At 37.2% G+C, this 15,574-nt stretch overlaps 1 protein-coding gene across 1 annotated transcript in view; it reads right to left on the bottom strand.

Moving 5' to 3' along the window:
- GABA-B-R1 (gamma-aminobutyric acid type B receptor subunit 1) overlaps nt 1-15,574 on the bottom strand; it is a 297,561-nt gene that overhangs the window by 252,655 nt on the left and 29,332 nt on the right. The window contains exon 4 of the mRNA XM_068225678.1: nt 6,400-6,534. Coding sequence (XP_068081779.1) covers nt 6,400-6,534 — 135 coding nt within the window. The remainder of the gene's footprint in view (nt 1-6,399; nt 6,535-15,574) is intronic.

Below are 15,574 nucleotides of genomic sequence, written 5' to 3'. Positions count from 1 at the left end.
TGTTTTATAATAGAGTAAATGTATTATTTGGGTCCACCTTTTCAATACAAAATGTAAATAGTTTAAATTACATAAATGATTAGGGACTAGTTTCGACCTAGTAATAGGTCATCGTCAGCCTAAAACAAAATTAACACAAATAACGAAGAAATTAAACAATGTAAAGACACGTACAGTCTCGTAAAAGTACATACCATGTGAGATATTGTGCAGCACCAAAAATGTGCTTTATGTCTTCCATGAAGAAGGTTTCCTGCGTTATTTTCATCAAGCACAATGGTTTTACACTTCAAGCACAAAAAGATTAATTGGAGGCCTTAGCGACAAAAGCAATAAATCTTATCTTTTTTAGTATGGACAAATGCAGTGAACTCAAAACTAGTCAAAATCTGCACTGTATGGACTGAGCCAGGATCATGCCTTCAAACTTGAGCTCAGAAGGCTAGTTCTTCACCATCTGAGCTACTCAGCCACATGGTCTTTGTAAATTCTACTTCAAACCCCACTGTCAGCAGCCCTGAAGATGGTTTTCCATGGTTTCCCATTTTCACACTAGGCTGTACCTTTATTAAGGCCTTTGTTACTTCCATCCCACTCCTAGTTCTCTCCTATCCCATTATCACCTATCATGAACTATCAATGTCAGTACGACGTAAAGCAAATTGTAAGAAATTATATTGATAAAGAGATAGCTAAGCTAGAGAAAATGGGTCATCCACCCAAGTCATATTCCTCCCCACAACACTGCAATTACAGAGGCTGTGCATACATTGTAAGTAGCTAGTGGTAGGAACTTAGCTGATAGAAGAGGTCAGTATTTAAGGACCTTAACAATGAAACATTCATCAAAAGTGGTCTAATGGTGCTGGGTGTGAATTGTGACAGGAAGATCAATATTATGGGTTTGCAGGTAATGTGGTGACCACATATTCATTTAGCTAGAGTGTTGTTAGTTAAACCAAAACAGAAAGCTGCACTGATATATGAAATGCAGTCATGACAACCTTGTACAGGGTAAGACTTTTTGGTGAAGCTACTGGTGAATGTGGTTCAGGGTACATATTGAGCAGAATCCACAGGGAAAAGAGCCAGAGACGGGTGGAGGTTGGTGTAGTTCATAATGAGTGAGAATGTTTTTGAGGTTCTGTTGAGAGCTTGAATGCAACAGTGGAACTTCTTTGAAGAAGTTCTAAATAATGAACAGATGATTCATATTACATGGACATATGGCCCCATGAATGCCTTTCAAAACATAACATTAGCAACAGATGCAATACTTCTGGAGTTTGCAACTGGCATAAGTGGCTGATGACATCCATAACCATGACAGAAAGAATTCTAAAGGGGTAACATGTTTTCCTTTAACAGGTGCAGTAAAATTAAGTGCTTGTTATTATAATTTCTTTTCCTGACGCAGTCAAATGACTGGAAACAGGCTGTGGATTATCGTTATCTTCATTATAATTTCTTCGACATCAATATCTCCTCCTCTTCATACAAGGTCTGATTTCTTAATCTTGAGGCACAATTTATTTCTTTGTGGAGGGTCTTCTTAGTGACACCCACTTCTTTCATGTCCATATGGACAGTTGTTAGCCAGGTGGTTACACGTCTCTCTCGTTCTCATTTCCCTGCAGCAATGGATAAGCACTTCTTCAAGACATAATCATTGGGGTCTCCATACCACATGCCCCTACCACCTCAAACATGATTACGATAGTTTATTCATGATGGGTGCTACTTTCGTACTACCCCTGATATATGTACTGCGCACCGAGTCTTTAAGCATAACACCACTACCCCATCATAGTATGCACATTTCTGCAGTGTGCATTTTCTGTTCGTGGATCTATTTTCACTGGCCATGTTTGATGCTGATAGAGCATAGCAGGGGCCTGTTCCACGAAAGAACTTTGCAACTTTTCACTTTTCAATTCTTGCAAAGAGCAAAGTCTTTCTGTTCCACCACGATCTAGGTTGTACTTTTCAATTTCTTCGCAAAGTGAAAAGTCTTTGCGAATGAGTGATCCGATCGACTTTATTCCATGAGCAAACTGTATAGGCCTAATACTCTATGATTTTAATGCTTTACTTTTTGCGGCGAACTTGACAGTATAATTGTGGTACCATTTAAGTTTTTATCATGGCAAAGAAAGGTTAGTATTACAAGAAGCTGACTGTGCTGGAAGTTGTCAAGGAGAAACGTGACATCCTTTTGACAACTTTAAAAATAACCTCTCAAATGATGACACACATCAATGTTAACGAGAGTACCGTCAACACATCCACACACAGAAGGAAATTCACCCTTCATTAGAAATCCCATTGCTATATTATGTGGATTATCAGGCCAACCTACTGTTAGGAAATATTACATTTACTATAACATCTATGACTTTGGTAACAGTTCTGCAAATAATTGATTTTGATGTCCCGTGCATTGCCGCTACACCGTGCAGCTGGGCACCATTTACTAACCAATGTACGCATATAAGAATTTGTTCTTTTTCGGAAAGGAATTGACTTCTTTTTGTTGTATGTTTCAATAAATGACCAATCATTTCAAGAATATAGTCAGCCTGTGTTGGGGTAATAACGAAAACATTCGCGAAAGTCCGTCGAAGTGAGGTTATGAAAATTAATCTCGTCTTTGTACGTTCTCTTTTTGGATTCTTCATCATTGTCCTCACTTGATGCTAACAAAAGCTCTCGTCGTAACGCGTTTGTATCATTAAACAAAATTCTACGCTGAGAAACTAGTGTACAAACTTGTTAATTAACAGATGAAAAGGGAATCATCTCTTTGCAAGATTTATGAAAACTTTTCACTTCATTTCTTTGCACGTTGCATTTCTGTAGCAATGGAGGAACATAACAGGCTTCAAAAGTGAAAAGATTCCTAACTTTTCACTTTTCACTTTGCAAGCTAAATCTGAAAAGTGATGGTGGAACAAAATCTGAATTGAAAAGTGCAAAGTGCAAAGTGAAAAGTTGCAAAGTTTGTTTGTGGAATAGGCCCCAGATCTCACAGTTGCTTTATACATTTTACCTTTTGTTTTAACAGGCATTGTTGCACTGCATAAAACTATGGTTAGTGAGTGCCTTTTGCTCCAGGCTGTGGTATCAGAGTCTTCTTATCGTCCAGGATAACAGATCCAAGGTACTTGAACTTGTTTATTTTAGGTAGTTTGATACATCAAGCATGAGATATTCATTTGGTGCACAATTTTTAGTAGGGTCAAAATTGAATGGGTGAAAACCATAACGGTATAAGTGACATTTCTTTAAAAAATGAGTTAAGTGCAGGATGTAACTCCAGGAGGATGTATCCTTTCACCAACCAGGGGATACAAGTGATAGCGGTAATATTCTGCGCTCTAGTGATGGGTGGTATAACTACAAATACCATGCTTTATATGAGTGTTGAAGATGTTTAAATGTCTTTTTCTCTGAATGACCAAAATGTTACTTATACCGTTATGGTTTTCACCCATTCAATTATAAATCATATATTTGATGTTGGTGCTGCTAATATGTAAACCATTGTTCTCAAGAGACTTTCTCCAGCCCTGAAGATTATTTAACTTTTTTTTTTTTTTTTTTTTTTTTTTGCAATTGGGAATTAGAGCTACACAGGATATCACATGGAATTTTTTTTTGAATCATGGACATTAGGTAGTTCACGATGATGATGTACAATAGTGGGCTAAGACCACCACCTAGATAGATGTTAAAGCTTTTGGATAACCTAGCTGGGCACTCGACATGAGTTTGGACACAGCTGTAAATGTCTTCTATGATTCTGACATGATAATGTTACGAGACATTGTGGAATCTCAACGCTTGCCATATTATGCATCTACTGGATATCAATATAATAATTATAATTTTGTCCACACACTTCAAACATTTGCCTCTGCCAGGACACTTCCAATTCATAGGCCAAAGTCAATTCCTTCTGCCTCCTTACCCAATTTCACTCACCATTATTCATTTTATCTTCATTAGCTCCTCAACTCTCAACTGAGGTTGGCATCAGGAAGGGCATCCAGCTGTTAAAATATGCTACACAAATTCATATCACCACATCCATGACCCTGTATCAAGAAAAGGGACTAAGGGATAGATAAACAACTTGAAAGGGTTGCCTCTTAGGTATATAAAAGTCTAAAATAGGTTTAGTTCAATTTTTGTCTGCCTGACATCACAGAATAAAGACTAAACAGACCTCCTCAAAACTCAATACTTAAGTTCAGGAATACTAAGAGTGTGCATTACACTGCATATTATTTGTTTAATATACAATGACATAACAATATTATGGGGTCAAAACAGAAAATATTGTTCCGTCATCTCGGCAACAAACTAACTAGCGAGGTGGAAGTTATCCTAGTGAGTGATTTCGTAAGCTCTATAACCATGTGGTCAATAGCCCTTATTGATCACAAAAATAATGAAGATGACAAATGAAGAGAGAAGGAAAAATATGAACAAATAATCACATGAAGAATGAGAGGAAAAAATCATAAAAGAGGGTGTTGAAAATTCAGGCCTGAGACATGCTAATATAGCATGTTCGTAAAAAGCGATGTTTCCCATATTGCTAAGAGCTTGTATCAGCTTTAGCTTGATTGACTTAACTATTTCTAAGGTTGTACTACAGAGGGCAGCACCCTCATTTGTGAACACGGAAGGTCATTCTTTCCAGCGAGTCTGAAACTTTATCTCTTTGGCTCGAATGTTTGTTGTGGTTATGAGAGAGGAATATAAAATGGACTCCCTGCAGATCGGAGTGGCTTTTCTGAGCTACAGATGGGTATTTAGTCAATTTAAACTCAGCCTATACAGCCATCCTTCTTTTTAATTTGACGGCTGATATTGCAGGTATGGTGATCCTTGTATTTATATTGGTCCTATGATTATCTCGTGGTTTTCTTGTGCTTTTAATCATAGCTGATTGATATGCGTCTTTCAGCTCTGCGGCGTGAATGGACCGCGTGTTTGTTGATGTTATTGTGATGGTGAAATGTGGGTAACTGCGTATCTGATCAATTCTAGTTATGTGCACTGCATTCTAATGTATTTTGCCATCAAATGAATGTATGCCCTGCGTGTCGACGCGGAGATTCATTCGTGTCGTACGGAGTGCGTATGCTGGTGGACTTATGCGTGATCAATGGGTCCCTATTATACTGCTGATGAAATATTTACATCGTGCACGTTACTCTAACATATGTGAGATCTTTGTTTGTGACCATGAGAGTCATACTACATGAGTTTGTGACCAACTTATTGAATGGAGCTACTGCTCGCATTGTTGGCTGATACCGGCAATGTCTGAATGTTTTGGTGTGTTCGTGAGTGTGGAGAGTAAAAAGATGACGTATCTGTCAGTTTAATTTTTTCTTTTGATCTTGTTTCGGTACCTTGTGTTTGTTTTTCGGTACGGTGTTAATTATTTTGCCTTGGTCTCTGTTTTGACCGGTTGCTTGCCCACGGGGCCGCCATGTTTGTTTACTTCAATTCAGGTGATGCGCATGCCTATGATTTTCTTTGAATTTGACTTTTGTTTTTTGGTCCAGTGATGTTTTCTCTCTCGGCCATCCCGATACCTGCATTCCTTTATTATATCTGCTCTGTGTTTCTTCTCCGGGATGCTTAGGGATCTTATCTTTGTATAGCTATTGTTGTTGAAATGATGATGGAGTTTGATGGACACGTATGGAAAACAGTGTAATTAATCTTGTGGAAAGAACGACCAAATAAATCCGTGTGGATTGTTTTCAGATTGGCTAATTATGTAGTGAAATTATAATTGAGACGGTGAGCACGTCGTAAATTAAATATTAATTTTAGTGTTTGAGAAATGCTGTGCTCACGCATTTATGTTACTACTTCGAATGAACCAAATGAACACAAGTATGTATCCTTTTTATATTTTTTTTATTGGTGGCTTCATTTTCTTTTTCTTTGAAGTCTTATTATATATTAATAAACCCTCATTTAAATTTTATTTGAATTTTATTGCTAGTAGTTAGTTTCATCCTTGTTGTGCATTGTTAATGAGGGACGTTTCCAGTTCAGGGCTGTGTTTTTGGTCTTTCCTAGTTGCGGTCCACGCCTCGAATCTCCCGATATGCGTATTGTATTATGTCGTATATCGGTAAGGGAGGGGTGTAGTTCAGGCCTCAAATGCCCCAATATCACATAGTTGGAAGAAAACAAAAAGTGATTACTTAAAATGTTCCAAGTCCCCAACATTTATCAAGAGTAATTTTACTCTGACTGACTACTGTTGTTCGTTGAGGTGTGCTGTGTCTTTTCTCTGTCACAACCATTGAAATTACAACAACTAATCCATCAAAGTAGATAACACAATGGAAAATAAAATCAACTCACTACTACAAGGTTCCACATCTTGGCTGCCTCTGCTACTGTGGTGCAGACTGTACTGCATCCTGCTAGCAACATCAGCTTCTGGGGCTTGTTGTACAAGAGATTGTACATAACAGAAGCTCCAAGCCCAGGCTCACACTGGAAAGAAATAAAACACCAGAAAATAAGGAAATGAAAACAAAAGAGTTCTGCTATTATTTACAATTAGTCATATAGTACCTACAACAGTCAAACATCTGCTTACAACAGCTGTAGTTGTATGAAAGCACAGCATAGTATGATAGAAAGAAAGTCTTTGAAATAAATGTTGTCAGAAAGTTGGGAGTCCACAACTCAGAGTGCCACTGTGAGCTATGGGTTAGTAGAGCAGCTTCAAGCCCAAATGACCTGGATTTGATTCCTAGCTTCAATACAGGTGCCACACAGTTTATTACATTTAATTTATACTCACTAAGTACATAATGCTGATGACCATGGTAATCAAAGCCTCTTATATAGACCAACTAAAGCAATAACAGCTCAAAAATTATCAACATAGATTGTAATTCTGAACAATATTCTTAGGTAACTTCAAACCGGGAATCCAACCCACATACTTTCAAGTGAACTGAATATGCTGTTATCTCCTCAATTAAGCAGTCCCATCTGTTAACCACGCTCATAAGAAAATATCCAAACTAATGGGAAATAGTTTAACAAATTAAGCAAAGAGTATAGATTTATTGATCAAAATATTGATTTAAAACCTCTTTACTTCTTGAAAATTGTATAATAGAAAGAATATTTATTGATTCCTATAAACATTGCATTGATGTGTATATGGATGACACCTAACTAATTTATTCTCAACTAGCTGTTGTACCCATCATTGGCGGAAGTATCACTTAACACGTGCATAACAAAATTTCTGTTGACCCCTCATGTTAGTGCCAAGATTCTGTGGCACAGAGGGGCACAGCTTCTCCCCGTCGCAGCTTTAATTTGATCAACACATTTCTTTAATTGGAAATAAATTTCAATAATATTATTAACAGCGGCTTGTCGTGATGTACTGATTTCCAGACTTTCTTATGACCCTGTGCATTTTTATTGTTTTTGGATCTGATCTCTACCTTCAGGTATAGAAACCAAGTACTGTATCAGGCTAATATTAAAAAAGTACAGAGATGTACAAAGCATTAAGACGTTGCTGATATGATCTCCATAGCAACTCTCCACAGAGTTAGTTATTGTCTCTTGGACTTAAAACTTTTAGATGACCAAGACTGATATTTCCCCTCATGTTTCACTGTATTTAAAAAAAGAACAAAATATTTTGTCATGACTAATGGCTAAGACCCGCTCCTACTGAATGTTTTTGAAGAACTTATAATTAAAATCCCATTCACCGCTATGATAATCTTAAATACCAAGAGTCATGAAAATCCCTCTATCCCCTTTCCCGTGATGCTGTAACAAACAAACAAAAATTAAAATGAACCTAACATAAAACTTGTATTTGTACTGTCCAGTATAAAAACCAAGTATCAAGTTAATAGTCAAGAACTACAGACAGAAAGATTATATATATATAGAAATATGAAGTAAGAGGATTTAGGGTAAGCTACTAAATGTTTTTTTTTTTTTTGCTAGTGGCTTTGCAGTGCACCTATACAGACAGGTCTTATGGCGATGATGGGATAGGAACAGTTAAAATTGAAATAATTGATAAAGAGATTCAACCTATTCAATACAAAAGAATAAGAAATGTAGTGAATTACATTCCCATTTAATAATTGGTAGAAATGGTACCGGTTTCGACCCTAGTCCAGGTCATCATCAGCCGATTAAGACGAAAAACAATGCATAGGATCAGTAGAAGAGGCGATATAAAAATGAAATGGGGGTAGACACTGTAAAACTTAGAAGTAGAATGCAAATCACTCAAAAGAAAACAGTACACAATTCTCTGAGCAGTAGCATAGCACATGCAGCACTAGGCAAAGTCCCACAATGTTTACGAATAGCGGAGAACGGTTAAATGAGCCAGTTTTTAAATACTGTCAGGCATAAAGTCACATCACAATCAAACACGTACGAAGATCCATAATCGTGCAGGAGTTGAAGATGAGTAGATCCATTGAAGCAACTTGCTAGCTCCCCGTGATCAGCGTGATGCATTCAATATCAGGCACTGTGGTTTCAAATGCCCGAAGTAAAATGGAGAATAGCTTGACGGTCCACTAATTTTCCTCGGTTGCGGGAAAGTAAGTATATAGATAAATATAATACAATTCAATATATCTGAATAAGTAATTGTGCTCCTATAGAATTCTTAGAACAGTTGACGTGAAAAAACAATTGTAAAGAGAAAAAAATATAGTAAAAGGCGCAATACCAGAAACAAATGAAAACGTATATGCACAGTGCGCAATTTTTTAAAACGTAACAAACTCAGGTCTTGATTGAAGTAGTCGAAATCGGCGCAAGGCAGGAGTTGAGTACGAATGAGAAGAACCGAAATGAAGGTGGGATTTTTTTTTTTTAAAGAAAAGATAGAATAAATTAATAGAGGAAGAGGAATAGTGGAATAAGAGAAGAATGAAAGAAATTGAAGTTAAATGGTGTTGAGGAAGAATAAGACAGGGAGATGAAGGAGGAGGGGTAGTTTAGGGTGGGTTAGGAGAGTGGGTTATTGGAGGTAGAAAATGTGGGTAGGAACTTTGTAAGGCATGGAAAATAGAATTGGGGTTTTGAAATTTAGAATTTTTGAGAAGAAGAATTAGGAAGTCGAAAAGGACATTGGGTTTTTCAGAAATGTTGTTTAAATTGAAATTAGGGTTGAAGTATTGATCAAGGTGAATAAAGTAATTTTCAGTAGTTTTTAAGAGGGGGTCTTTGTTTATGATTTTAAGTATTTTCATTTCTTTTTCAATACTGGTGAAACTATGCTTGGAGTCTTGTATGTGTTGTCCTATGGCGGAGAATCTATTGTATTTAATGGTGTCGATATGTTCGGAGTATCTGATATTGAAGTTTCGGCCAGTTTGTCCGATGTAGGAGGAGTTGCAGTTGTTATATTGGAATCTATATACTCCAGATTTAGAAAAAACATTAAGATTTATTTAGTGATTTAGAGTTGTGTAAAATATCCAAATTTCTATTGTTAGTTCTAAAAGAAATTTTCATGTTGTGTTTTTAAAAAATATTAGTTATTTTATAAGCATCTTGAGTGAAAGTGAAAAATGCAGTTGGTTTTGTTATGTCTTTAGATAAAGTGGTTTTAGGACGGTGTTTGAATTTGTTGATGATGCGGTTTATGAAGTTGTTGTTAAAGCCATTGAATTTAGCGATGTTACGGATGATGTTCAATTCATTATTTAAATCTTTTTTAGACATAGGGGTGTTGAAGGCACGAAAAATTAAGCCATTATAAGTACCACGTTTATGTGCTTGAGGGTGCGAAGAATCTTGTCTTATTGTGGATGCTGTTTGGGTTGGTTTTCTGAATATTCTGTAAGATAAAGAAGAAGGATGTCTAGTGATAGTTAAGTCTAGATAGTTAAGAGTTTAGTTGTGTTCTGATTCAAGGGTGAATTTAATGTTAGAGTCTAAGTTGTTGAGATGAATAGGTGTAGAGGCTGTGTTGGTTGATTCTTCATTTAAAATTACTAAAGTGTCGTCGACAAATCTGGCCCAAAAGAGGATGTTGAAGAAATTATTATTATTATTGATTTTTGTGTTTTCTAAGAAGTCAAGGTAAATTTCAGCAAGAATGCCTGAAGCCAATTTTTAAAATAGACATGAAGTCTTGAATTTCAAGTTTACTTAGGGTACTGAATTTGTTTAGGTTATTGTTTATTATGGGGAATAATTTTGAAATAGGATTACTAGGGTACATGTTTACAATGTCAAAAGAATGGAGAGAAAAATTTGGTTGGATATTAAAGTTCTTTAATTTGTTGATTAAATCAGAAGCGTTTTTGATAGATTTGTTAGATAAAATCGATAGTTTTTAAGTAAAAATGTTTGGATGAATTTAGAAGTATTGTATAGGGGACTGGGTCTGTAACTGATTATTGGACGGATGGGATTGTCAGTTTTGTGAATTTTTGGGAGGGCTTTGGCAGTGGGTAGGCCTGGGTTCATGTTTATTAATTTAGTTTTTTCTTGATCTGTGAGGAGAAAGGAAGTGTTCTTTAAAGTTTGTTTGAGTAGGCGTTGGATTTTTGTGGTTGGGTCTTTTTTTACTATAGAAAAAGAAGTCACCGAAAAAAATTTTGGTTTTATCTAAGTAGTCAGTTTTTTCCATTATGACAGTAGTGTTGCCTTTATCAGATTTGGTGATGATAAGATTATTGTCGTTGATTTTCTTTTTAAGGTCCGAAATGAGTTTAATATTATTAAGTGAATTATTATTATTATTATTATTATTATTATTATTATTATTATTAAGAGAAGTTTTTTTGTCATTGTTAAGGGAGATTTTTTCGAGTTTTCTTTTTTACTTCATATCTGATTTCATCTTGTTCATCTGTTGGCATTTTGTTAATGGCTATTTCAGATTCAATAATTAAATTAGTGGCTACATTGAAAGTGTTGAGGTTGGGCCAATTGTGTTTGAGGCCCTTCAAAAGAATTGAGTTTTCATCATTACTCAGGGTTGTTTTCTATAAATTTACAATGGGAAGATGGAATTGATCAATAGTTTTGGAGCGTGTGTTAATGTTCTTAAACTGAAATTTATGTGAAGAAGATTTGTTCTTAAGAATGTTGAGTTTTTTCTCCAGGGTTTGTTATTTAATTGATAATTCATGAAATAATTTATTATTATTATTCATCTTAATCGGCTGATGATGACCTGGACTAGGGTCGAAACCGGTACCATTTCTACCAATTATTAAATGGGAATGTAATTCACTACATTTCTTATTCTTTTGTATTGAATAGGTTGAATCTCTTTATCAATTATTTCAATTTTAACTGTAATATTCTTCAATACGGAACAATGAAATTTTTAACTTTAAATGGGATAGGAAAGCTCTAGGAATGGGAAGGCAGCGGCTGTGGCCTTAATGAAGGTACAGCCCCAGCATTTGCCTGGTGTGAAAATGGGAAACCACGGAAAACCATCTTCAGGGCTGCCGAGACCCACTATCTCCCGAATACTTCTTTCTATGATATACACTGGATACTGGCCGCAATTAAGCGACTGCAGCTATTGGGCTCGGTACCAAATGTTTTACGTAAGTCAAATGCCAGAAGGTCTCAGTTTTTTAACACTTACCAGTACAATACTTCATGTAAAAAAGAAGAGCTTTTCAAAAACTCGTATGTTTCTTCTTTTTTTCCTCTCTCTCCAAAGGGCCCATCAGCTATGTAATTAACACCAGTCCTTTATCCCTGTGTCTTTGATAAGATAATACAGTCCCATAATTGATTCTGTAGTGCCTGCTGCCATTTCTTGATGGATACAGTACTTTTGTATCCATCTCTTGGCACAGGACAGAGTAAAATGTAGCTTCTACCGAAGTCCCAGTCTCATCCATGGCTGTGACAATATGGAAGCTGCTGGGGTATGGGTGGTGCTGAGTAATGACATTCAGAGCACGACTAGTGCATCTGAGTGCTATGAAAGGTGTTGCTCATAGGGTCAGTCGTGCTGCAATAGCACTTGCTGACCCAGTGAGGAAAGCAATGGCAAACTACCTCACTCCTCGTCTTGCCTAGTACGCCTCATTTTGGTGCTGCCATTGGTTTTTGCGGTTTCCTTATAACCACATAACCTTTGGTGGTGCTATTTGAGGATCCAACCAGCCTCTGGGCTGATGACCTAACAGACAGGCAATTGATTCTGTATGAATTTCTTTTGGTTAAATTGTCAGTCTCCCAAAAAGATTGAATCTTCTGCGATCTAAAGCTTCGCAAGAGTAGATTATAAGATGGGCTGTCTCTGTTTCCTTCCCGCATAATCTGCAGTCTAGGTTTCCTTTGATTATACCCATTTTATTTAGGTGCTTTTTCACGGGAGCATGGCCCATGAGAAGAGCCACTATGTATCTCGCATGAATTTTGTTACATTTAAGTAACTTTTCAGCTGTTTTCTTACATGGTTCGTTGATAAACATTTTCCCATGTTTAATACCAGGGTTGGTCTTCCATCTTTTCCTGTGATACATATGGGGTTTTTTTTAATGAAATTTTATGACTTATCAAAAAATATTCTTGATAATTCATTTTTGGAGCCTCCACAAGGAGAAAACGTGTATGAAAACTACATTGCCAAGGGCCTGTACTACGACAGGCAGTTTAAATTTATGCGGCGGATTGCACACTTATCCAGAAGTTGGGTTGAAAAGCGTACTATGACTTTTGTTTGTATGCAATCTGGAGGAATATTCTGTAATTTAGCTATGCCGAAGATGGAGAGTCAGTTGAAACTCTTATCTGGGACTTGGCTGTAAGAATCAAGATGGCTGCACATCATCATGAATCTGCACCTCCATGATCCTATACGAAAAATAAGTTATTATAATGTAATCTATGTGCATATTTATAAAATACATCATACTACCTGTCTAGCTATCAGAGGATTTTTAATAACTTACCAAGCTAGTAAGTTGTTCCCAATAACCATATGACTTGCATGCAAGAGCAATATTGAAAAGTTTGCTTGGTAGCCATGGTTGTTACGGTGTCATTTCTAGATGTTGCCACTCTGTATTTTACTGGTTTGAGTCCCATTGGCAGAATTTTTTATTTTTACAATCTAAATGTTGGTCGGCAGGGTATTATAGGTGGTGGTATACAATTCTGAATAATTAGAATGCACGCTAAAAGCCTGAGTTCAGTTCCAAAACTCTCAGCAGCGCTCACGTGGAGCGAGTTTATGTGACGTTGCTCATGGTGATTTGGCCGTTCGGTTAGGGGCGCGGCTGTGAGCTTGCATCCGGGAGATAGTGGGTTCGAATCCCACTGTCGGCAGCCCTGAAGATGGTTTTCCATGGTTTCCCATTTTTACACCAGGCAAATGCCGGGAGTGTACATTAATTAAGGCAACGGCCGCTTCCTTCCAACCCCTAGGCCTTTCCTATCCCATCGTCGCCATAAGACCTATCTGTGTCGGTGCGACGTGAACCCACTAGCAGAAAAAAAAAAAAATGGGGACATTAGGAAGGTTATATTTCTTTGACTTCATAACAACTTACTACTAACTATTTACTCTAGAGTGAGATAAGTGCTTGCCAGTTACTATACTAACATTGTCTTGGAAAAAAAAAACTAATTAAATTTGAAAAATCGTCGCCATAAGACCTATCTGTGTCGGTGCGACGTAAAGCCCCTAGCAAAGAAAAAAAAAAAAAAAAAAAAAAATTTGAAAAATATAATGAATAATTAATACTAAAATTATCGATCTTCCACCACATGCATGCTGCCTGCTAGTGGTATCCGCGTTTCCCAATTTATTTTACATCTTGTCAAAATTGGTGGCTTCATTTGGGAGATAGTGTGTTTGAATCCCGCTGTCAGCAGCCCTGTGGTTTTCTACGGTTTCCCATTTTCCCACCTGGCAAATGCTCGGTTTGTACCTTAACCTCCAGGCGCTCGCATTTAACATTTTCGATACTGCTGCTTCACAGTGGAAGGGAGACCAACGAGACCCACTGCTAATCCTCAACCACGATGTGGGCCGACAGATGGCACTAGTGGCGAATCTCTATATTTACAGCGTTCAGTGTGAATGTTAGTGAACTCACGAGTGGACGTTAGGTGCAGTCCGGAAGCCGCTGCACGAGTACAATTGTTGTACAAACAGCAGTGCGAGCGACAATGTAGTAAGTACATACCTACATACATACATACATACATAGGTGGTTTGAAAAGTTCTCGGAATGTACTAGAATTAAGTATCTTACCTCGGTGGAACTGCTTTTATTTTTCAACATAGTCTCCCTGTAGACTAATGCATTTGGTCCAGCGATGTTCCAATGCCTTGATCCCATCTCGAAAATGAGATACCTCCAGGCCTGCAAAATACCTCTCCAATTCAGCTGTCAGTTCTTCCCTTGTAGAAAATCTCCGTCCACCGAGGACAATTTTCAGCTTGGGGAATAGATGAAAGTCTGATGGTGCCAAATCAGGCGAATAAGGTGGATGTGGCTGTACTGGGAGGTACACCTCTATGCCGCACATTTAAATCTTGCGCCAATAAGAACTCCTCTACAGGAGAAACACTGAACTTGGAACTAGACCTACTTAAACTTTTCCTCAGAAGAGGTCACTACCGTAATTTTGTGATTATGAAGTTGCCAGTACTGTGCGAATTTCTATTTGTTTTGTTCTTCATTGATCAAGAAGTGTGGACTTTCTCTCATAGATGTCACTACAAAAACCATGATCATGCACCCTGGGGCGAAGTGAAAGAATCTTTCAGAAGAAATTTTATTTTCATAAGTTTTTCCTTTACTAAATTTCGTTCATTCATGTTTAGGTTGGAAATATTTATCCTTTCTTTCCGCCTGTTTTGAACTTAACCAATCAAGAATTTCTGTAATTAATTTCCAACCAATCACTTATTTCTTCTTCGATTTTGTGTGTAACTTTTCATTTACCAATAAAACTGAGAGGGTGTGGTTTAATTTTTCATGAAAGGTCTCGAACTTTCCCCGAGGGTTTATAAACTGCGGATTTTCACGTCTCCTGGCCACTTGATCAACATCTAAGTGTGAGTATGTGAAGCAGGAGGTGCCTCTTTCATCAGACAGCAGGTCTTCAGAAAGGTAATGGCCGTTTAACATCTTTATTTCTTGCTAGCTTCGCAGTATAACCCGAGGGATAGGTTCGAAACTTTAACGATGTAACCTACTTTTCTGTAATGTAATTTTCTGCCGGCTTATGTAAATATCTTTAACTGTAAATCGGGGATAGAGAGTGCTGTACCCTCTCGAGCTCCCCTTCACATCGATTTGAGGTGACTGCGTTTGTAACTGGTCTTTTTCTTTTCCGTAATGTCTTAAATTATTCTTATACGAGTCACCTCCATAGTTTGGGAATAGCCCCTGTTTCATCAGCCTAGTGCCTTTTAGGTTTAAGAATGAGTATTTAGGAGTGCAAGTACACGCCTCCATTCAATTTGGTATTTCGGGCCATTTACTTAACCTGTTCTTTTTCTGCTAAGGCCCAGTAAGTTGGGTACGAG

Source organism: Anabrus simplex, chromosome 1 (genome assembly GCF_040414725.1).
Source record: "Anabrus simplex isolate iqAnaSimp1 chromosome 1, ASM4041472v1, whole genome shotgun sequence".
Taxonomy (NCBI): Eukaryota; Metazoa; Arthropoda; class Insecta; order Orthoptera; family Tettigoniidae; genus Anabrus; species Anabrus simplex.
Note: the sequence above shows the minus strand (reverse complement) of the source record. Positions and strands in the feature narration are given on the sequence as shown.